We start from the raw sequence: 24,969 nt of genomic DNA, 5'->3' as shown, positions 1-24,969 counted from the left end.
AGAGCGCTCACCTCCTCTCCGGGCAGCGGCATGGAGGGGAGCAAGCCCAGCTCCTCGCCCGGCAGCCGGGACGAGGGGAGCCCCAGCACCAACGCCTGCTTCCAGGCGAAACCGGCCGACAAGGCGCTGGGCAGCCCCAGCGGCAGCCTCAAGGAGCTCCAGCTGCCACTGCGACGCGGCCGGTCCAGACTCTCTAGCAAAGCAACACCCCAAACGAGAACTTCCTCCCCCCCACTGTGCAGCTGTCGCCCAACAACCCCCGGGCTGCCCTGCAATGCCCCCTCCCTCCCTCCCTCCGGTGGCTCTCTGCAAAGCCCCGCAGGCGGGCTCCCCCCCGGATCCCCGGCTGGGCGATGCACCCCGAGGCGCGCCCGGAGACCCCCCGGCAGCGCCGCGCCTCCTGCCACTCACCATGCTCCTGGCGACGAGGGCCAGCATAGTCCCGCCGCGGCTGCGCCACCCCCGGCGGAGCGCGAGGCCCTGCCTGCCTGCCGGGGTGCAAAGTCCTGCCCTGGCCTTGGGGAGCGGCGAGGTGGCGGTGGGCGACTCCCGCCCAGCCCGACAGCCCCGCCACAAGCCTGGCAGCTGCCAAGGGGCGGAGGGGGGAGGAGGAGGAGCTGGGGAGAGGCCATCTTGGCACAGGGCACGGTGGCCTCCACGCTTCTGGACTGAGGAGCGGCTGAGGGGCCACCATCTTGGCGATGGTGCTTTCGGGCAAGGGGAAGCGGGGCGGCCGGAAGCAGGGGGTGGGGCTTCGTCATGTGCCCTGCCCCCCGCACCTCACCCGGGGGAACGGCGATCCCTCGCATTCCCCCCCGAAATGACCTCTGTATGCAAGGCACATCATCAAACTTCTCTACAGCAAAAAAGATGAAACCAGATGTTTTTAAAGGCCCTGAACAGATAAAGTATTAATCTTTTACTTTTCAAACCAGGGACTGCACCTGTTAATTGACTCCAAAGGAGGTGCTGGGAACAGAAGAGATAATTCTTTCCAACAGAAATAATTTCCTGAATTCTCTACAACCAACTAATTAGCAAGAACCTTCTTCAAGGTCACTGATTAGTATTTTAAATGCATTACAGAGAAGGGTTGTGCCCATCAATCATCTCTCTTTATCCCTAGCATTTTTTTAGTCCCCTCAAGCTTCAATCCAGACCTTACATCTTCCCTCTCTAAAGGAGCTGTAGGAACATGAGTTATGACTACTGCTGCATTAATGTTTCCAGCAGACTTGTTAAATAGTCCTGTCAAGTTGTGATGTGTTGAGTCTATATTTCTACATTCAGCAGAGATCCCACAATGCTTTGTTAGTATCCTGCAATTGTGGCAAAAGACATTCTTCATAGTCAATGCCAATTATGAGAATGGTTGTTTAGAACAGCTAACACAACCGAATAAACAGCAACAATGATCGACAATTATGAGTCTCAGTGGAGGACGTCATTTCTGTATCTGTGCAGGCAGGCAGGCTCATCAGAGCTCACGAGCTAAGCTGAATTGGCCAAGGTCAGTACTTGGATGGGAGACCACCAGGGAAGACAGGGGTTGCTACGCAGAGGATGGCAAGCCACTTCTGCTCATATCTTGCCTGGAATGCCCTGTGGATGGGGTCACCATGAGTTGCTTGTGACTCAACTGCACGTCCCTTATAATAGTGCTACGTTCTGCAATATATTCATGCACGTTGTGTATGCTCAAGGATTTGGAATGCTCTGCAAACTTGCTTTTGTTAAATGGAAACCGATTGGTCAAAAGAAGCAGAAACACCAAGCAAGGTAACTTGGAGGACACTAATCTCTTCTACACATGTTTTAGAATACAGTGGATATGGTGTCTCAGAACACCCTGGTGCCAAAAATGAATGAAAATAAGTCCCCCCATGCTCTTCCTCCAAGGAGCTCAGAGTAGCACACATGGTCTCCCCCACCTCATTTTATCCACATACAACAAACCTAAAAGATAGATTAGGCGAAAGGAATGGAAGTGAACTTCCTGGCTGAACGCAAGTTCCCACAAGCCAACACCAAGTCCTCCACCACAGTGGCTTTCCATTAGCACTCAGGAAGCTGTCTAAATGTTTTCATACATCATGGTTTTGAATGCAGCTCTCTTTCAAAAGAGCGGTCCTTTTAGAGTCTGAGCCAGCTGTTTCATGCCAATTCTCAGCATGTATGCCTGGTCTTCTGAGTTCTGCGTACAACAGAGCCTAAGGATTGCTAGAGACTGTTGTGGGCTCTGATGATTATTGAAGGTTGGGCAAAACTGGCCACAAGTCCATTTCGTGCCACTGGTGGAAGAGGGGGCAGTTGTGTCCAATTTCCCTATCGCACTGCAGCCCCCTGCCACACATGGCGTTTTGTCCTCAAGTTCCCCCCCATCAGGAAACTACTGAAGGGAGGAGGAGACAGGACAGATGTGAATTCGCAATTCTTTCACAGGATCTGACCCATAACTTTAATAGGAACAGGGCTGCAGTGAGAAAAGAGCCCTTTGTAAAAAGATGACTGGGATTCATAGTCAAATGACACGAGACATTGGGAGATCTGTGTGTGGATCTCCTTCATGTTTGTTACTGGTGAACAACAACCATGGGAAGTCCCATATTCAGACTGGAGCAGCAGCATAGGGTAGATTAACAGTTTGGTGTAGTGATTAAGTGCGCGGACTCTAATCTGGGAGAACCGGGTTTGATTCCCCACTCCTCCACTTGCAGTTGGCTGGATTACCTTGGGCAAGCCATAGTTCTGATAAGAGCTGTTCTTGAAAAAGAGTAGTTTCTGTCAAGAGCTCTCTCAGCCCCACCTTCCTCACAGAGTGTCTGTTGTGGGGAGGGGAAGGGGAAGGCGTTTGTAAGCTGCTCTGAGACTACCTTGGGTAGTGAAGGGCGGAGTATAGATCCAGTCTCTTCTCTTCTTCTCCCCATGGTCTTTGCACAGTCCTCTGCAAAAGTGGTGCTATATTTGCCCTGCTGTAGGGAGCACTGATGCAATCAGTGTGCTTATATTGTTTCCTCCTGTGGGGCAAATTGCAGAGGCTTTTTTGGGTGTGTGTGTGTGCTAACAGAGGTTATGAAAACAGCATGTGGAGGCATTAAGAAACCATTTCTCCCATTTTATGGCACTGATCAGTAAAATCCACCAGAGAGCGCCTCTGATAGATTTCCTAGCATCTCATCTTGTTTGACTTGCAGGATATTCAGTTCTGAATTTTTCCAGCCATTTTTCTGTCGCAAAAGCAAACTTGAGGCTTTGGTACAAGTGTGTGAAGAGAAAATGTGTGTGCATGTGCAAGTGTGAGAATGAACAAATAAACAACAAATGCATTGGCAGCATAACACCCTTTGCAGGGAATGGTGGTGGAGGTGGAAAGGGCCATCAAGTCATAGCTGACTTCTGGCCACCCCTGTAGGGCTTTCAAGGCAAGAGACGTTCAGGAGTGATTAGCAGTTGCCTGCTTTTGCGTTCCAGCCCTGCTATTCCTTGGCGGTCTCCCATCCAAATACTAACCAGGGCCCAGCCTGCTTAGCTTCCAAGATTGGGCTAGCCTGGGCTATCCAGGTGAGCTTAAAGAGCGACGCGGGGATTTTGCAGGGATGGAGCCTCACTCAGAAAATGCTTGTCTCCCTCTAATCCTCAACAAAGGCTGTGAAGAAATGTATTTTTTCCTGGGAGGTTTGAACTAAGCCAAACCTTCACTTTTTAAAAAGTTTTTTTCCTCAGGGCAGAGACCAGGTGTGTGTGTGTGTGTGGGGGTCAGTTCAACTGCTTCCCAGACATAGCTCACTTTCATACAAATGCTAATCGATCTAGAAGGAGAGATACTGTGTCAATATCTCCCCCTTCCTCCTAGAAGGGATCAGAGGCTTGGAGAAATGAAATGCTAGAAGGACTCCAGGAAGAAAATGCCCTGGAGATCTCCAGGAACAGCCTCTTTGATCCGTCGTGACCTGATCAGTGGGTGGAGAGACAGATATGATAAAAACTACTTGCAACAAGAAGGTCTTTTTTTTCTTGGGTGCTGAGGCCATGAGAGGAAACAGACCTCTCCTCTGGGAAGGTAGCCATTTTTGATCATGTGCTGGCCTAAGGAGCTGGAGGGAGTGTCACGGTAATGAAAACTTTGTAGGGATTTGTAACTACCTAAGCTACAGGGGCCTGTCCTATACTTGAACATATGATAGGGCATGTATAGAGAGGGACAGAGGATTTGCATTTTACCCATTTCTTTTGGATCCCTTGCTCAATTTGGTGCTGTGCTAAAAGTTTGCTTGTAAACATTTTCTTTTTAATAAATACTTTATCACTTTTGAGTCTGGCAGTGGTTCTCTGTACCACATAGACCTCAGACACACTGAGGAATTTCAGACAGATGATATAATCCAGAAGAGGAATGGTTCCCAAACGGTTTCTGGTCTGCTATTTCAGACAGAACCGTTTTAGAACCGGTTCCCTATCGGAATATATTTGTAATTTCACACACAAACACTTCTGTCCCATTTAGGAAACGGGGCTGAAGCATTTTACCTGTCAACCACTTCCAAGAAGCCTTCAGTTTCCTCTCCCGGTTCCGATGCGCTTTTTCCCTGCCGTTTTTTGCTTGCGCGGGCGATCGCCGGCTTTTTTTTTTTGAACGTTCGCTTTATAGCGCTATAGTGCTATAACGGTATAACGGTATAGTGCAACAGCGTTATATCAACCCCATTGGAATGCCTTTAGAGCTATAGCGCTCTAAAGCGAACGTTCAAAAAAAAAGCCGGAGATCGCCCACGTGGGCAAAAAACAGTGGGGGAAACAGTGTTATATCAACCCCATTGGAATGCCTGGACTTTTGTGTTATAGCACTATAGCGCTATAGAACGAATGTTCCCCCCCCAAAAAAGCCGGAGATTGCCCACACGGGCAAAAAACAGCGGGGGTAAAGCGGTGCAGTCTGAAATGGCAAACCGCTTCAGATCCAGCTCTTTACTGGAAGGGGAAAGCCATGTGTGAAATGGCAGCCCTATACCGGTTTAATCCACGACAGATCAAAAACGGCTTCAAAACGGGTTAAAAAGGGTAATGTGAAATTCCTCACTATTTTTAAAGGAAACACCGGGGGAAGGCAGGCAGTTGGCAAGTGGCTATTCCCCAGGGGCGCACAAGGCAGAGAACTGTCCCTGTGGTGACTGGATGCTGGGCAGAGAGAGACACAGAGTCAAGGCCTCAGAACATGGAAGGGAAGCTGGAAGTCCTGACCCTCCTAGCGGGCAATTCCGTACAAAGGTCAGGTGGTAGTGGCAAGTTACTGGAGAGAGAGAAAAGCCTCTACAGGTGTTGCAAAAGCCTTGGAGGGCAGGGTGGAATAGGGCCTGCAAGGCAGAGCAGGCGTGTGCTGCCACACAGGCTTATAAAACTTGGAAAGCAAGATGATTCCACAGATGTTGCACTGGACATAGCATTGGGAGAGTTTGTGAAAGATGGTTTTTTTGCTTGCTTTGGCTTTGATTTTTAAATGATGTGTTGGTAATTCCGTCATCAGGAATTATACCTTGACTCTTCAGGCATTAAGAAAAGTGGACTCAAACACTATTCTAAACCTGCACTTCCTACTGTGTTATTTTTTAGAAACAAATTTTACGTTACAATCCCAAGTACACCCCGCTAAGTCCACTGACTTCAGTGGACTTAGAAGGGTTGTACCCTTGTTAATAATTATACTGCTAACTACCACCACTGAGGAAAACAAATGGGATGCAGGCAGTTCTCACCCCCTACCCACTCCTTTCAGTTTGCAACACTGCTATAGTCTTATAAATAGCATATGCTCGGTGGGAAGAAGATCTAAACCAGCAGTGGGGTGACACTGACTGGGAAATAATCTGGGCCTCTCCAGTAAATAATTCTACAATATTCCACCTGCGATTACAGAACTTTAAATTGCTCACAAGATGGTACATGACTCCCACACAACTGAACAGAAACAACAGCAGTAATGACCCTGCATGTTGGAAGAGATGCGGGCAGGCTGGGTCGTACCTCCACTGCTGGTGGAGTTGCCCGGAGATACATCATTTTTGGAACGAGGGACAGTTTTGTGTTAATGAGATTACCTCGCAGAGTAATGAATAAACACAGAGTTACCATAGTAAATATAGTTAATAGCCGGGACTGTCTTGTTATTTTTACAAATTGTACTCTCCCAATGGTTCTAATTCTTATCTTGTTGTAATCTATACCTCCCTATTTTTCCTGGTTATGTTTACCGTGTTTTGTGCATTGTAAAAAAGTATAAAAATAAAATTAAAAAAATAAATAAATAGCATATGCTGCAATGGAGCAAGGAACGATTTAGGCTGGACACACAGGTTATATTTAATGTTCAAATAACGGCACTGTTTCAACAGTCAGGCAATCCATTTCCAATTCAGTGCACAGGAAGATCAACCTTCCTCTGCTATTTAGGTACTAATGAGAGAAATGGCAAACATAGCCTTGACTTCATTTAGTGGAGCTGCTGATTTGGTTAGCAGAATATACTATATAAAGTAGGATAAATGCACTCTGTCACCATACTGAAAAGAAACTGCCTAAATAACGGTATTCTAAATCATCACCTGAAATACGTAGCGGTCCCCAATTCTGGTGCACCTGCCAACGTTTCACAGGTGAACAACAGGACATACATGTGCCACTTATACCCTCCTACTAAGGACCACTGTCCCACCACATAAGCTGTTAGACGGTCTATTCTGCCAGCTGCTGTGCTGTTTTCATTTACCCTGCAACAGCCTGACCTGCAGCATTTTAAAAAGCCAAGAGGGTGATTGAGTGAAAGATACACCTGGGAGAAAAATTACCCTAATGAGGCAGTCTTAGTGATTCTGGGGCCCTGAGCAGAACTTCAACATGGGACCCCAGAATCACTGTGGGGGGTCCTGCCCCATCAATGGTGGGATTGGGAAGGAGAAACAGCCAGCCCCCAAATCTGTCTTTCCAGCCAACCGTTTGCAGCTCAAGGCTCGACCAGCTGGGTGCTTCCTCCCTCCCTTCCATACAGTTGATTTCCTCCCCCTTCCCGATTCTCAGGCAGTGCAGGGGATCATGAGCTGCTGCCTGAGTGAAGCCACAGTGAGGGGGTGAGCCCCCCCCCCCCCGCAGAGACCAGAGCAGCTTCCCTGTTCCGAAGACTGCCCCCTCAACAGTTCTACATGTGCCTCACCACCATGTTAAGAGACAGACTGCAACCTGTGTAGCACCTTAACATTCATGCACGTGGAGAGGCATCCAGCCACACAGAGATTTAACTGCTAGAAACCCTGGGGAAGGAGCTAAACCCACACAACTTGAGCAGCTTGGGCTAACAACATTTTCACTCGGCACCACCAAAAGTGACAAAAATTTGACATAATTGGGACAGGGACCCTATGGACAGGGACCAGAACACAGAAACTGCCACAGCGACAGAGGAGATACTAGCTGCATTGTGTCCCTCTCAAAAACATTAAGCTGCCTTTCCAGAACGGCACCCCAAATCCTGCTCAAAATACAGTCTTCCTTCATTTTCAAAACCTTCAACATTCCTCCATTAATTTCACACACACTAAAGACACGGCACACTCACACAGAATTGGAACACTGTAAAAAATTCATGTTTACCTCAACATCAAGTATGCAAATATTGTTCTTATATTATTTATAAATCTGTCAGTTTCCCAGTTCTGCTAGTGTTTCTCACTGTCTGGAAAGTCTTTCGGTAAGTAGGGAAACATTAAGTCAGCTGCACCAGACCTGAGAAGAGATAACAAGGCTGTGCAGGAAAAAGGAGACTGATTTGCTGCAAATGACATCAATGACTAACTAGGATGATTTCAAACACCATCTGCATTTCAGTATATTGATATGCCACGTTGTGTGGTGCTGGGGAAGAGCTATCAGGACAAAGCACTTTTTATAAAGGAGCACTGCAATGAAAAGGCACCTCCTTCCCAAGTGGGGTCCAGGCAAACTGGGTGATGAGAACACAGAGCACTGAAGGAAGAATACGGAACCAAATAATTCCTTTTGCCATTATTCCATCCTCTATGACAAGGTCAAAACTAAGCTAACCACAAATATTTAAGAAGTTCTAAAGTAGGCAAAAACCAGTTATGACATAATCCTTGCAAATAGAACCCCACCTAAATGCAACACCAGCCCCAGCTGATTCATGCAGTATAATTCTTCTCAGGTTATGCCACTTGGGGGAACCTCATTTCTGACTACTACTTTATAAAAGGACTCCCTTCATGTAGAAAGCTAGCACATCAGAAAGAGCGCTATTGTACATTTTCCACATACAAGGAGTTTAATTTATCTGGCTAGGCCTTTTTAGCACTAGTGGCCACTGGCCAAAGTGGAACAAGAATAGGAACGACTCCTCCCACCTTGAGGAATCCCATAAACACAACAGGTGAGGGTTCATCACTGGCCCATGTGAATGGCCTCTCTCTCTCTCTCTCTCTCTCTCTCTCTCTCTCTTAAATGACAATACAGTATAAGACGCACAAACTATTCAGTACCTTTATCAAGAGATGCTCCAGCCATGTGATAAAAACTTAAAGCTGTATCCACATCATTGATATTTTTCAGGAAAGTGAAGAAGTTTTCTACCTCTTCAAATGTCAGGCCCTGTAATGGAATACAAAATACCTTCAGTTTACCATCAAACCAAAGAAATCTTATGGGAAATTCAAATAAGCAAAAAAACAACAACCTTATTTGTAGTCTTGTATGGCCTATTTTAAATGTCATCATAATATTTACATTTCGGCTTATGGCTCACTTGCAAGCCTACCTATGCCTTCCAACTGCTGCCGCTATTTGTACAATAAGCAGACCACCCACTTCAGCCTTGTTTAAAAAGAAGTCAGTTTCCCCCAGCCTACACAGTCACCAAAGAACACCCAGGATGGACAGGTGTCAAGCTAACAGATGGTTTAGAATGGTAACACTCACTTTATGAGCTCGCACAAGTGCAGAGTCTCAAGGAGCCGAAAAGTCCATGGAGCTAATGGAATGCACTCTGCAATATTGTTCTGGTTTGTTTTGTTGTCAAGTCACAGCCAACTTATGTTGACCCCGCAGGGTTTCCAAGGCAAGAGGCATTCAGAGGTGGCTTGCCTTTGCCTTCCTCTGCATAGTGGCCCTGGACTGCCTTGGTGGTCTCCCATCCAAATACTACCCATGGCCGACCCTACTTAGCTTCCAAGCTCTGACAGGATTGGGCCAGCCTGGCCTATGCCGCAGAGGACCACAATCACAACGGGTGGGGCACAGCACAAGCAGAAGCAAGTCTGAGGATCCAAAAAGGGTGAAAACTGAAACGAACCAAACAACTTTTTGAAAAACATGAAACTTCCTGGCTTCAACTTCTTACACTGCAAAAGCACTGTGGAAGAAGTCATGGATTCGTTCGCTTCTCGTCTCTTCCTCCTCCTCAAAAAGTAGAGCTAATGGTTGGGTTCTTAGTGTTATTACTTGCCATTGTGGCAAATACCATATAAAGCAATACAGCAGGTGTAAGAATGCATCCTTGTGAAATTGTATTACTTTTTTAAAAAAGAGCCAGGTAAAGATCCAAGGGTGACCAAAACAACACAATGTCTACCAGTTTCCAAGAATGTCTGCATCTGAAGCATGGCCACAATGAAGGTTGGGCTAGTGAATCATTTAAGAATTGTTCATATATTTATTTGTATCCCATTTTTCTCTCCAATAGGGACCCAAAGCAGCTTAAAAACTCATTTTCTCCACCTCCATTTTATCCTCACAATAACCCTTTCTCGCAGTACGCTGGCCTGGCCAGTTTGCTGTTCACACTGTCATTTAATTCTGTATTCCAGTTCCTAACACATTGATACTGGCATTCAGTTTTGTATTCCTAGTTCTATTGCACTGTTCACTGTATGTCTTATACTGTATGTTCACAGTGTTGCTCACATTGTCATGCAATTCATACTTCTAGTCCTATTGCACTGTTCATTTGATGTCCTACCACTTTATGATTAATTTTTTTCCCTCTTTCTGTACTTTCTAATTCCCCTGGAGTCCCAGTGAGAAAGGTGGGCTATAAAATGAGCTAAATACACAAATCCTCACTGTATCATTGCTGGTTTTTGTGAAAAGCATGTTTTTAATTTGTTATATTACCACTTCCATTTAAACAGCAAGATCTTGCTCTTAGGACAGGAAAATGTCTAACTAAATTATGAGTGCCAAGAGGCAACTTACGGAGTTTGTTATTTAAGGAAGATAAAACATAAAAGCTTCTGACCATAAAAATAATGGTGCTGATTCGATGTATACATTGGTGACTATTCATAGGTACTAAAAGTCTTGGGCACCTGGGCTTTGCATCAGGCTTATTTGAGTTCCTCTTGGTTATAAGGAAATAGTCAATTCTGTTTCTTTGAAGACCCACTCTATGCAGGCGACAGGCTATGGCCCTGATTAATTGAAGACTTGTGGATAAAGGTTATTTGCTTCTAGCGTGGGAGAACCTGAAGCTAAAAAAGCACAAATGTGCTAAAACTGATCACAATACAGCATTCAACCAAATAAAGGGCAGTACAGATACAGCCCCCCAAAGATTTAAACTGTAACTTGGAGAAAGAATGTGTGGTTGTTAAGTATTATGGGTTAGATTCTGGGGACCCCTTCTGCTAGCAGTGCACTTTCCTCTGGCCCAAGCAGCCTCCCCCTGGTGGTGGCAGATCTGTAGGATATTTACCCAGAGGCATTAAACTTAAAGCCCAGGGGCTGAAACCAACTCGGCTAGGGTTTTTATCTGGCCTGTGAGCAACTGGTGTGACTGAGGGAACAGAAGGGGGACAGTGGGCAGAGCCATTCCAATTATGGCTCCAGTGTGGCAGAACAACCTTGTCTGCAACAGTCAAGCAGAACCCCTTCGCTTCAATGGCAACCTCAGTGGTAAGTTGGGAGCTGCCGCAGCTGCATTCATGCTGGCTCAGGGTTCCAAAGCAAGGCTGCACACCTCTCTGCTCTGCCTACATCTCCAGGAATGCTGTCCCGGATGGCCGCGGGGATCGGCGTTTGCACATGGGGGGCACAGACAATCCTCTGCTGGGGCTTGCTGGTGGCTAGCACTGCTGCTGTATTTGCACCCCCATGTGGTGGCTGTGCTTTGGTCCGGGGGGGGGGGCACACATTCTTTGGCAGTTTCTTCCACACATCAGAGGCCTAGTCCTGCCATCAAGCACATGACTCAGCGGGCAGGCCTCCTCCCCCATGGAACACCCAGCAGTCTTCAGCCATAGGTGGCTGCCACCTCATGAGAGGGTAGTGCCCGTGATCTCTGGCTATGCTGGTCACTCCCCTGTCAGATAAACCAGTGGCCTTTGGCCTGGGGTGGCTGCTGCTGCAGGGGTGGTGGTGGTGGCACAGCTTGCTGATGATCTCTGGCTTGAATCCAGCATTGCCCGACCATGGATCACCTGGTGTCCTTGGCCGGAGGTGACCACTGCTGCACAGGCATCTCCGGCTTATCAGGCTTTTCTTGGTCTGGGTCCTGCTGTGCATGTGGCCTCATGCTTGGGCCACCACCCCGTTTCCGCAAGCAGAGGAGGAGTTAGTTCAGCGTCATCCCAGTCCCCTTCCATGGTGGCTCAGGCGCAGGGGGGAGCTCACAACACCCAGCCACTTCACGTTTTTACCCTGGGGCCTGGGCTCATAGCATTGGCGGCAGAAGTGAGCTGGGGAAGGGTTTTCCCCCTCTCCAGGCAGCATGGGGGCATCTGCCCAGTGCTGTACCGCTGGCTCTCCAGTCCGCCCATGTGGACTTTCCTCTGCATCCTCCCACCTCATGGGGCCTTGCAGTACGGACACACCAACTCAGAGCTTAGTAGCTACTGTCCTTTATAAAGTTTATATCTCTGGTACCTGGCATTACATTTCATGACATACATGGCCTGGCCCAACAAAGTGACATTTATGTCAGATCCAGCACTCGTAAAAAATGAGTTCGACCCCCCCCCCGTTAACCCTTCTCTACCCTCATTTTGATCGGTTCATTCGCTAGTATTCACCTATTCTACCTGCAGTCTGATTTTCATTTGCAACACTACTTATCCTACCACTGACAAGTTAAGCACTGAAGATTCACGAAAAATGCCTGGTTCTTATCACAGCCTTAAATCAAATACTCTGAGCAGAACACAGAAGACACATCATTGGTGACAAAAACTCACAGATTTATGCATGCCTCCACACAGACATGGCATAGTAACTTGGAAGAAAAGGCTCCTGTCGCTCATAATTTTGCTATTCTCTGTGCATCTGATCCCTTTTGCACAAAAATCAATACACAGATCAAAACTCATTTGCTGAAATCCCTCTCCAACAGTAAGTGTCAAAATATTGGAAATGGAGTGGTAAGTGGAAACATTGAATAGCAAAAAGACCATGTCAGAATTGAGAGGCTCATTTTACATCTCCATATTAATTGCAAAACTGGCTATTACATTGCCTGATATTTGCTCATTGCATGAAGTACCTTTAGGGCCAGACACAGGCATACTGAAGCAGACAGCAACAGTCCCTCACCCCACCATGCTAATAACTCTGACTGACCTGCAAAACCCTTTTTACATGCCAAAGAAATGATTTGGTAAATCAAAGGCTTCATTTTTCAAAGACCTGTTAATTTATCTCTTGCTTAGAAGCCAATGTGCTATGTAATTGAAAAAAGGTCTTATGAATTCATTCTGGTCTAATGATATACCATTTAAAATGAAACTCTCTTTTTATATTGAAGTCACACAGCCTATTATTGTAAAATCGATTTCATTTGCAAGTTCAAGCGAGAAGATTAGGTGTGTGTGAACCAAGGGTCAACTTAGACAAGACACTGAGAGACTTCTGAATGGATCTGCAAAGAGGTCTTTATCAGTAAGTAACAGTGGTAAGCATGGGTGGGTTGGGGTGGTCTGTATGCTTCCCCCCACAGGGCAACAGCAGCTCAGGGGAGTCATTCATAATTCACTCGAGGTTTGCTTTCATGGGAAGCCCAGCATGGCCCCAAGAGGCAAAGAGGGGATGATAAAATCATGAGAGAATTAGGGAAACACTGTCCAATTATTGGGGTGAGTTGCGGAGTGCTTCAAACAAATACCCTTCCGTCAACATCACAATTAGAGAATCTCGTAAAAAAAGAGACGTGGAATTTCTAATAACATTTATTGCTTCATCAAAGCCCTGGGGAAAGAGGCCGGGAACAGCCTCCTTGAGTTGATTTCAAGTTAAAATGTAATCTCTCACATACTATTTTTTCCTTAAGTTACCTGAAAACATTTGACCCATTAGAAACAGCACGTTTCAAATGAAAAAGAAACCAACCAACCAGTACACAGCATTCTGGGAAAACTCTAGTTTGAGAGAAGAATTTGAACATGCTAGGTACTGACTACAGTGGAAAGTTTCTTGTGCACTAAGTCTGAAAGGTTTTATTTAAGATTCAAAATCTATCATCCCCAAAGAGTGAGGGAACAGGTTGTCCCACACAACACAGCCTTAAAAGGATTCTGATGACTTATCAGTCAGAGAGTGCAGCTGCATCTTGTTCATGAAGGGTATGGTTTGGGACTGATTACCATGGTGCTGTTACCCTGCAAGCACTTTCATGGGACATATCCCTAGCTGGCCTGTGGCTCCATTTTACAGATCATCTGTCAGGAGGGCAGCTTGGAAGGATGGTTCGTCTTTAGTGGGGGGGTAGACTAGATGACCCTTCTAACTCCTTGATTCAAACAGGCACACCTGAATCAGAGGAAATCAATGGCCTGGATGAAGGAGATAATCTAGTGAGCTGTGAAATTGAGAGGTTTAACCTCAGCATTCCTTCTCAAGTGCTCTCCTTGTCACTTTGATGTTGTAACAATCTGAACCATGTAACTGCCTACCAGGGATTCTCTTTCTCTCTTTCTCTCACCGAAATGGCAAGCAAAGGAGGGTGAGGCAACCCCAACCGCAGGCTGGGGGGGGATATTTGTCCAAGGGAAACCCAACCAGCCCTGCGGGAATCCCTCACTGCTCCCCAACTATCCTAAGAACTTAAGAGTTTCTTCTCTGGTAGCCACAATCACCAACTCCTGGTCACACCCCTCTCATCCCAGGAGAAAGATCAAACAGGCCTATCTGATAACTGGACATAGCAAGACAGGAGAGTAGGAATGAATGAAGTCTTTTTATTCCTTAAACAACACAAACATTTATTCCACTGTTAACATCTCCTGAAGGTATACAGGCTATAGAATTAGGGTGCAGGTTCTAAGGGAAAGTAAACAGAGAAAGGTTTGTAACCTAAACTTGAAAACTAGAGTTACTTGGCACTTGCTTTGTCCCCTGCCCCCACATCATGGGCTGGAGCAAATGGGGTTGTGGTATGCATGGAGGAAGCTCCCTGGCTGCACCCCCTCCCCCAAACACACAAAGAGCAAACGGCTCTTTTCTCAGTTTCCACTCCCCAGGAAGGTTGGAGGTGCTGGGCCAATTTAGGCTCTTGGTTCTGGGAGCCCACAAGAATACAGCAGCCCCAAGGGCTGACATTTATCAAAGTGATTCATGATTTTTATCCCAGGATGTGAAAACGTATTGTTCTGGGGCCTGTGAGATTTCCCCATCCTAGCTGTCTCCATCCCATCAGTCTGTCTCTATAAATGTCAGCCCTTCCTCAAATGAAATGGTTTCCCCTGCTCTCATTCCCCTGCTCTCATTTCTGGAGATCAACAGAAGGGACCATTCTCCAGCCCCCTACAGTTTTAACACAATGGTTGCAACTTGTGCTTGGTAGGGATGGAGTCTGTAAAGGAAACTGGTTTCTTCCTCCCTGCAGATCTGTTCAGTTACCGAGAAGAAACAGGATGCTTCAGGGCAAGATTACGGAATCAACAGGAAGAGAAGATCCTTGTGACAGTCACGGAGGCCTACTGCATTGCTTGGTACCACAACTCAACACAAAGAGAGCACAACAAACCTGTGTATTCAATCATATGCAGAATTATTAAAGTGAATGTTATTTTAAATCGTTCTTGTTCGGTAAAATATTAGCGCTGTACACAGGCTCATGCGCTGAGGCGTATTATTTCAGAAGGCTCCGTGTACCCCTTACTTCATAACTCTGGTGATTCAGTGTAGTTGTTTCTGTTAGGTTAATTTTAGTGGTGTCAAGTTGTTTCATCCACAGCTTTAGAGATGATAAATAAGACTGTGATTTAATAGGCACAAGTCCCAGCATCCGAAGCCATAAACACTTAGTCGTGCCAGTGCCACCCTCACTACATTATTTCAGAAGAGGAGCTCTGCTAATCTGTGGCAGCTTAAATAAAGCAAAACAGGGAGCTGCTAACTAGTTTATTAGGATATGAATCTTCATAGGAGATAACTCTCTGAAGACAAAGAGAGGGCCCCAAGCCAAGTCAGGGCTGAATGCATAATGTCATAACAGGTAAACAGGTAAAGAGGAGGAGAAAAAGAAGTTGTGGGGTCTTCCTTACCGGAAGCTCTCAAGCAGTGGATGGAGGGCCATCTGCCATGAATGTTTTCATACTGCATGAAGGAGAAACTAGACTAGATAGCCTATAAGCCCTTTCCAACTCCATGATTGTATGAATGGGTTCCAGTTGGTAGTTGGGTGATGTACTGAAGTACAGCGGGAGGAATAAGGCAAAACTAGATACTCAGTGAGAAATACAGAATCCCCAGAATGCAGATGGAGGCTGCTTAAGCCCTCCCCCCATTGCTTTCCACTTGTAGGCCCTTGCCACACCTGGGTTGAGTTACCTGTGCACAACTTGGAGCCCCGTCAGCCAGGCACTTCCCACAAGTAGGGAGAGGTGGCTGGGGGCACAGATTACCTAGGAAAAATGGTGCTTGTGGAATGGATTATGCACCCTCTCATTTACCTACAAACCTCTCCCTCCCTTGCTGTGCATGTATTGCGGGACACACACACACTCAGGACTGGGAATTTCCCAGAGACCTACTTCAGCCCACAGTTGTGCAGATTCCAAAGCCCCTGCCTCAGCCCATGGAGCACAGTTTCCAAGCATCTTCCAGGAATTAGCATCTGAGCCTTGCAGGGGAGAAACGTCCTTTTGTAAAAGAAAGTCACGAACAGATTCTCAGTCTTTTGATGGATGGATCGTACACCGTGCCTGAAGACAAACGCTGCAATTCACAGCATGAATTTACCTGCCCTGTGTTGTTGTGCAACTGACCTTGTCAAGGTCCACGGAAACTAAAAGACACTCATTTACTCACTTTTTAAAAACCCGAATGCAGAATTAAAAGGTACAGAGGAAGCACATTGGACAAACCAGTATTTTGGTGCACACGCCAGTTGCCAAGGCAAGCAAACAATTTTTAAAAACCCAGGTTTTGAAAGACAGCCCTTCCTAGTATGACAAGTGCTGACAGCGAGCGAGCACTTGCTGCGCTGGATGGTCCCTTTAATTTAATTTGTTATTAAGCAGCTCTCAGCAAAATGCTGTCAGAAGTTTGCTGTGCCAGTGCAAACACCAATTGCCCCCTTTGCATCCTTTTATCTCTGCTCAAGTCCATTTCCAAAAAAACCCAATTTGTTCTCGAGTTTACTAATGAAGTGGCCATCTCATCAAAAAGGAAAAGGAAAAATAACCCTTGAGACTGTGATGGCTCTGCAGACTGACGCCATTTATAAGAGATTTCTTGCAAAGGTGGCACATATTGAATTATTCCCCTGTTTCCAAAACCTTGGCAATGGTGAAGAGCTGTTCTGGACCTATTCATTAAGATCTATAGTAAATGAGCAGACTGACAGGCTGGTCATCTTTAAAATGTCAAGTCAAAGGCTTGGCTATGGGCATTGGGGTTTCTTTTTCCCTTTGCTTCAGCAAGGGGGGAAAACTTGCCAGAGTTAAGGGCAGGGGCAGCTGAAGGTACTCTGGCACCCCAAACAGCAGATATACTAGATGCCATCTGCTGGGGATCCAAGCTGAACCCGGTGGTACGAGAGACCTAGGCAGCTGGCCTGGTCCCATGAAGCATTTCTCTTCCCATGCTACAGTTGGTTTGGGGGACATGGCTGGCACCTCTGGAATTCGCTGTTCTCCCAGCCAGCTTCTCAGACAGACCTGAATGAGCAGCACCATCTGATGCAGGCTTGCTAAGGAGAAAACCTTCATTTTCCTCTGCATTGTTCTGAGCTGCTCATGTCCTTTCTCCTTGGTTTCATTTGAAGGGGAGGGGAGAAAGGAGGTAAGGTTTCTGGTACTTTAAAGCTATGGGGATTTTCTGGGGGGAAATATATGCAACACTTACTTTCTCATCAAGTCTCAACTTACTTTACTGTTTCAACGTAAACTGCATCAGTTATACCTTAGTTAGCCTATAGAATTGTACCATTTCATACATTTAAGACATTGACCAGTATAAATACCTTCATTTTTTGCAAGCAAACTCACAAATATAGCCAACGCCGGGGTGGGGGGGAGCTGCAGCCACACAGAAGTTTTGCTTGGCTTACAAGCCACAGCTTTTACTTTTCTTAAGCACCCATGTAAAATCCTCCTCTCATCATCCACAGGCTTTCCCCCATCCTTAATATATTCTCTCTTAAACCTCGTTTGGTATAATTATTCTGGGGGTAAAAATGTAGTCCACGTTTATTAGCAAATGGTCTGCACAGAAAAAAGTCCAGTTTTGAAGTTTCTGCCCACATCACAGCCATTGTCCTGAGGCCAGCTCTTGCAGACACCATTTTTTCTGGCCATTCCATCAAAGGGTTGTCTTTTTTAAAATGACTTTTAAAAAATGGTAATTGCTACTCTATTACAGGACAATAACATTATAACCATCTGTGGCCACAAAATGACTAGTTTGTTAAAAGGAACCTCCGCATTCAGAGCAGTGAATGTTTGAATACCAGTGCCACGAGGCAACATCAGGGGAAGGCCTGCTGTTGGCCCTCCACAGTAAACGGTCGGCCATTATGTGAGACAGGATGCTGGACTAGATGGACTAGATGGACCACTGGTCTGATCCAGAAGGGCTCTTCTTATGTTCTTAGTTTCTTTGAATCCCCGGCTTCCATTTCCAAAAAAGTAAACTCTAGTCCTTTCTGTTGTGGAGCTATTATGCGAAAGGATTAGAGGCTTACCATTTTTAACGAAAGCTGGATATTCAGGGGAACTAATAGATCATAGCAATGTAATGTTATTGGGCTATACTGTTTACTATTGTTTTTAAAAAATCTCTGTCATGAAGCAGCAGGGGGAAATTACAGGGAAACCAGCAGCTATGGACAACAGTGTGCACAAAACTCTTTTGTAGATGCACTGTTGCCAGTACGAATGCCTCCACGTTTTTGGCAGAGACTTATAGCAAATGGAGTATTCCTTACAGTGCGGTTGGAGCCAGAAAGATTATTTATTTACTTAATTTACAGTTTGCCTTGCTTGCTGAGACTCAAGGTAGATTACAATTTTTTTAAAAAGGGCAATAAAAGCCATATAATGTGTACAGCAAACGGTGCAACAAGCTGCTATACTTTATGCTACATATTATAGAGAGCTACAAGGTGCTACATACTATGCTAGCTTAGCACATGTCTTAATTTTTGCCATCTGAGAGGCAAAAAAAATAGAAGCTGAAAACAGAAATCATTCTGTGGTAAAGGTAAGCAGCATTATTTGGACAGAAAGTCTCATACATTCATGAAAAGGATAGCAGGATATCTAAACACGGCGTTAATCTTTATCACTCTGAAAACATTGAACTTTTCAACAGTGAATCACCGTCATGTACATTATAGTATGGGCAATGATTAGTCGCATTCAAACAATAAACATATGCTGGAAAATATGTTGCATAGGTTTACAGTATACACAGGAATTATTTGTTCTCTAACACTGTAAAAAGCTTCGTACATTCCACATAAAAACCTTGCCTTAAAAGCACTTCCCCTTATTCCAAAAGATAAAACAATTCACAGGAAATCTGTTTCTGAATCTCTTCTCCCAGACCTTTGCATCTCTAGCAGGCAGAGATGATAATGTCTGACTTCCCAGAAGGACTCTGATCTCTTTGGGAATGGCTGAGCAGGGCTGAGGAAGCTTTGCCACACACATAACCATGCTATTAATATTAGCACTACACAGACCCTTCCCCAAGTTACGGTGCTCCAAGAAGCTGACTGGGGCTGATTCTGCATTGGCTTTCCCCTCCGTTGTTTTAGGAAACCCAGGTTGGGACAGAAATTCCCCTCTGCATTGCATGCTGCTGTCACCTATTGAACCCTCCACACCGCATGCCCTTTGACTTTCTTTGATTATCGGTTTTATGGTACCTTCTGCATAGATTTATGGCTGTTTGATGGCCGTTCAGGGGTGACTTTGCAGTCAGTACGGGTTGAGCCAATGCTAGATGCAGAATCGCCCTGGGTTGCTTGCATGACCAACCCCCCCCCCCCCCGTTAAGAGAGCAAGATCACGCAGTCCCGTCTACAACCTTCTCCTTCATATGAGAATCCCCTCCCCTCCACACCCTTTCCTGAATTCAGCATTCTCTCTGACTCACATTATTAACGACTTAACACAAACCATGATTCAGCCGGGGCTTAACAATACATTAATTATATTAATATATATTAACAATATAATGCATTAACAATATAATTATATTAATATATATTAGCAATATAATGCATCCTAGCATTAGGAACCATGGGGGATCTGACTTCAGAGCACTCCTGGGGTTTAAACTAACAGTGGTTAGTATCACCTAATGCCAAGCCTAGTTATATTTATTTGCTCCATGCATACCACAGCCTCCTCCATGATGGGGTCTCAAAGCAGTTTATGTTGCTCTCTTACCCTCCATTTTATCCTCACAACAAACTTGTGAGGTGCATTAGAGCCTGAGAGACAGTGTGATGTCCCCAAGGTCACCCAGCAAGCTTCCATGACAGAGTGGGGATTCAAACTTGGGTCTCACAGTTCCTAGTCCAATGCTCTAACTGCTACACCACACTAAGGACAAGGAAAATTCACTTGTAAAGGTAGGGTGCATGTGTGGCTGGGGTGCACCACATATTCTGGGGATCAGCTTCTATTCCCTTAATCCTAGCAATGGACCAGAGGAACCTGGATGAGCATGCAGGGCACCAAGGTATCAGGTATGTAAAGCAGCACTGAAACTGGAACAAAATGAGAACTGTATTTTTTGCTACGTGAGCAATTGTCCCAAGGATTAAAACCCTCTTCAGGTTAAATGCAGTGAAGAGACCCTTCGAATGCAAAGCGAGCAAGCAGAAATAAACACTCTAGTAACTTTAATGGTCAGGCTAGACCACTGAAGGAAACTTACTAATGGAGAAGACTATAAGACATTAGCTGGTACTGAATGATATCACACATGCCTCTGGAGTGAAAGAACACAGGGTCTCTGCCAATACTGCAAATATTGTATCCAGGTTGCTCTGGAGGAGGCTGTCTTTCCTACAAACTATTAATGAATTACCATTCCAGTGCAGAGCTGGACACCAGAGCATTACTAGTGAAATACGTTATTGATGCCATAAGGCTGAATTGGTCTCCTGAAGAACTGAAGTCACCCCTGGCTCGAAGAGAGTCTTCCAAAGGGGTCAGGGTTGGTTAGCCTCACTTTACTGAGTCACATTTATGCCTTGTAGGTTTCTTTGCAACAAGGAAAAGTTGAGCTTGCAGCTGCCAGGAATCATATATTTTAACCATCCTTTGCCTCCACAATTTTTACAGGATGATCCTAGAGCTATTTGGCTACATCTGAGTCAGTCAATAGCTCATACTGGCTATAGTCATTTAAACAATGTAGCCATGATAAAGCAGAAGTCGAGTGGCACCTTCAAACCTAGCAACATCTATTTCAACATGTAGCTATAAAGCCTATGATATTTCAATCACACCCCCATTACATTTGGGGGTCATCTGATTTTCTGCCATCTCCTGTTCTGTGGGAGGCTGGGCACACTTACTGATCTGAGCTGTTCTCCTGAATTATCATTCCCTGAACTACCATTTTTAGAATTAAACCCACATTATCATCTAGAGGGATGATTTAATGTCTGGAGCAGATATGGCTAACTGAGATGGATGTTATGAACATCATGAGAAGTCAGGTTCTCCTGAACATGCGGAAAAATCCAAATATTGCTAATTTGGTCATTTTTAGGCCTCGTCAGCTGAAGATCTAGTTAATGGGTCAGCTGTCTACATTGACCAGACTTCAGCTTATTTAAACTCAATTAGTGGTATTTGAAGAATGAACAATGATATTCTTTTAAATTCAGAGCTAAAAAGAAAAACTGAAAATTTATTTTTCATATTTGTATCCCGCCCTTCCCGTGAGTGGGCTCAAGGCGAGTCACATCATCACAAATAATACAATAAGTTTTAAAACACAATAAAACATTTCATTATAAACATTTCAAATAAGTAGTTATAGCTGCTGGTACAAATTCCGGCCCATTAATACTGATTGTTATGGCCGGATGCTGGTAGATGGGTGGCCAGTAGGTAGGAGACAGCAACCTCGGGGAGGCCATATGCGGACGCCCGCTGCCTCAACCAAAAGCCTGGCGGAACAGCTCCATCTTGCAGGTCCTGCGGAACTGAGTAAAATCCTGCAGGGCCCTGATCTCGATGGGGAACATGTTCCACCAGGTGGGGGCCAGGGCAGAAAAGGCCCTGGCCCAGGCTAAACAGACGTCTTTTGGGCCAGGGACCACCGGGAGATGTTGATTACTACAGCATATGGGGCAGAGAAATCAGGTATTTTGCTTTCCAAATCAGGAAAAGTAAGAATAGAATGCATTGATAAAGCCAGAAAGCTAAAAGTGCAGCTTTAAAAAAAAGATGGAAATCAGACAAAACAGATATTGCAAAAATATACCATGTTATACATTCAACAAAAGCTTTATGAAGGTGTTTGTAAGACAGGGAAGTGACTGACTTCTACATTAAATAAAATCTTATCTCTATATACCTTAGAGCAGCCAGAGGAGCTACATACAGATAACTTTTTTGGGGGTGGGGGAGGAAGACCCCAAAATTATTACTGGGTGACAAGAAGTTAGACCAAGATAAGGCTGCTACCCTTTGCACCAAGTGGCTAGGGTATCAGCCTAGAATCTGTGAGACCCATGTTCAAATCCCCACCCAGCCCAAGAAGTTTGCTGAGTGACTTCGGGCCAGTCACACGCTCAGCCTAATCTCCCTCACAAGGTTGTGGTGAGCATAAAATAGAGAATAAGGTAAAGTTGTTCTGGGTTCTCACTGGGTAGAAAGAAGAGATATGAAACAAATAAAGATTACCCGGCAGTAAGGCCAAATGCTCACAGCCAGGCTGATTCCTCAGTAAACATGCAACGGTTGGTTTCTTAGCTGAAGAATATTGTAATTTCTGTCAATACCAATATATTACAACCAACTCCATTAATTTGTTCAGCTGACAATTTTGTCTCCATCTATTATTTATTACTGGTCTATTTGCATTTCTATTATTTCAGACCTGGAATTCTCATCTTGAATTTATTGGAAATTATGCAGTGCCTTAAAGACAAAGCATAATCTTTTGTGGGATAGAACTCACTCCACCAGATGCTACATCATCTCCTGGGCAGACACAAATATACAGAGGGAGAACAGAGGGAACGGACACAGTTCCATTACTGTGTAGATCAAGACGAGCGCCGTCTCAAAAAAAAACCATCCAGAAATCAGGCTGGTTTTGAGCTGGCAAAATAAAACTGTGCATTTAAAGCTCTGCATTGTCTTTTGCTGATATCACTCCCAGGTCTTACTGAGCCCCAATTTGATGGTGTCAAGTCCATATGAATTATGCAGCAGCTTGAGACTCTAGTGAGAAGCTGGAAAGCATAAGCAGATCTGACACCATCAGACCAGGAAGGGGACGCTCTACACCTTTTTGTTTAAAGCTAGATTCAAACACTTAAAGAAATGAGGTATAGTTGGGAAGCAGTCACACTAATTCTAGAAACAGAAGCCCTTCATCAGTTCTCAATTGAGTTTAATCGCTATGTTCAAATAATAGTTAATCAGAGAAAGGAGTGCTATCCATCTTCAAAAGGAGCAGATGTGAAATTGTTACAAATTCTTACTTTACTTAGCAGATCAAAAGATGTCCTTCAGCTTCAGCTTCAAGTGTTTCATTCAAGGTTTCTTACTATGCATTAAGTACTGCAGCAGCTGCAACCTCTTTTCCCCTTTAAAATTATGAGCCAAGTTTCCATAATTTATCTTTCTTCACCTGAGTTCATAATATAGTGATATACAGCCATAATGGACAATTAAGCCAAGGTCACAACAGTGGGTTAACACATCTTTCTTTGGTTTATTCAGGAACAAGACTTAGAGAGCAGACTGGCATACGCAGAAACTTTTAAGGCTCATAACCATCTGTAGTCATGGACTTCTTCTAAATTGTACAGTCAGTTTCACGAATGCCCAATTTATAGTGATGCAGAGGGTGAGCCTTTCTGTAAGCATCACTTTACAATCCAGCCAAAGACAATTATTGCAGAGAATTTATAACAGCCTCTCTCTGCTTCACCACGTAAAGGTCACTAACCTCTCCATTTTGGAAGTGCTTCTTGAGCTGCTTCAGCATGAGGGTGAGCTTTTTGGATTGCACTCCGCTATACGCCAGCAGCATGCTGCCAAACTGGCGCTCTGTGATACGACCGTTTACAGGATCATGTCTTTCAAACTGGAAGAGAAGAGAACGAACAGAACTGGTTCATTCAGGGTCAAATCTCATACAGGCACAAAACCATTAAAACGTTTATTCAGAATTCCTCTTTCAATCTGCAAGAACGTGATGCATCAATCAGGAATCCAGGCAGGCAAACAAATAGGTTTGAGCAGAAGAAATTGTAATGATAATGGAACAGCATTTTCAACATCATCATAATTTCATGTGCAGTGCTCATAAGAGAGCTGGTGTATTATGTGTTGTATTCATTTGTTTCATTCTTCTTGGTGACATTATTTTTATGAACATAAACCCTGATTTATCACTTCTATCTGGATTAAAACAGGCTCTTCCAAATCATCTTCAGTTCCAAGTCTGTCTTTAGAAAATGCTATCCCTGTTTTTTCAAACTTCTCAACATACTATGAGGGGTAGCAACAGCTCCATTTGTTAACATCATGATTAATTCTTTAACACTGTTGTGGAACATGTCACATTCAACAACCTTCAAGCAAATAACTAGCAATACCTAAAAGAATTTTAGTATTTCACTTGGAATATCAAAAGGTGTCAATCTAAGGATGTCATTTTTGCATTCAAAGCCTCACTCTGAGAAAAATGAAGGGCCAATATGCTTATCTGGGACTAGAGAAAAAGCACACTTCTATACCAGAGTCACTGCTAGTAACCCAGACAGCTACCAATTTGGTCTTTAGGGGCGGTCCAAATCTGGTCGCCTCCTTCCAGCCTCCCCCCACCTCCTGTCTGGCAAACTGTGGCTGTGATAAGTCTCAGCCATGCTTTGTGTGTGTGTGTGTGTGTAAAACACAAATACCTTTATACAGTAAACACACATGTAAGTGGAGCACACAGTATCATTTCTGTTTGAGCAATAGATGGAAAATCATGTGTCATTCACCTACAGGACTAATTAAGCCATATATCCACAACTCTGGATATCTTTTCATGATAAACACCTTCACTTTACCTGAATTAGAAACAATGTACCAGCAATTACAATTCAAAAGAACAATCCACATTTCTCCAACATCCTGAAAATGAGCAAAGGTGATTTCCATTTTATAACCATGAAGAATCTCCATTTAGCTCCCTTCATTAGCCACAAACATGCACATCATCATTTTCTACTAACAGCCTGTATTCTTTTCAGGAACTAAGGCATTAGCTTTTATTAGCACACCACAA

At 44.7% G+C, this 24,969-nt stretch overlaps 1 protein-coding gene across 3 annotated transcripts in view; it reads right to left on the bottom strand.

Annotated features, from left to right (window-relative positions):
* MICU1 (mitochondrial calcium uptake 1) overlaps window positions 1-24,969 on the bottom strand; it is a 267,507-nt gene that overhangs the window by 80,656 nt on the left and 161,882 nt on the right. For all 3 annotated transcript variants that reach the window (XM_015410185.1, XM_015410186.1, XM_015410187.1), the window contains 2 exons: window positions 23,641-23,778; window positions 8,541-8,649 (listed from right to left, as the gene is read on the bottom strand). In XM_015410185.1, coding sequence (XP_015265671.1) covers window positions 8,541-8,649; window positions 23,641-23,778 — 247 coding nt within the window. The remainder of the gene's footprint in view (window positions 1-8,540; window positions 8,650-23,640; window positions 23,779-24,969) is intronic.

Source organism: Gekko japonicus, unplaced genomic scaffold (genome assembly GCF_001447785.1).
Source record: "Gekko japonicus isolate JY-2015 unplaced genomic scaffold, Gekko_japonicus_V1.1 scaffold889, whole genome shotgun sequence".
NCBI lineage: Eukaryota > Metazoa > Chordata > Lepidosauria > Squamata > Gekkonidae > Gekko > Gekko japonicus.
The sequence above is the reverse complement of the archived record's forward strand: the minus strand, read 5'-3'. Positions and strand labels throughout refer to the sequence as shown.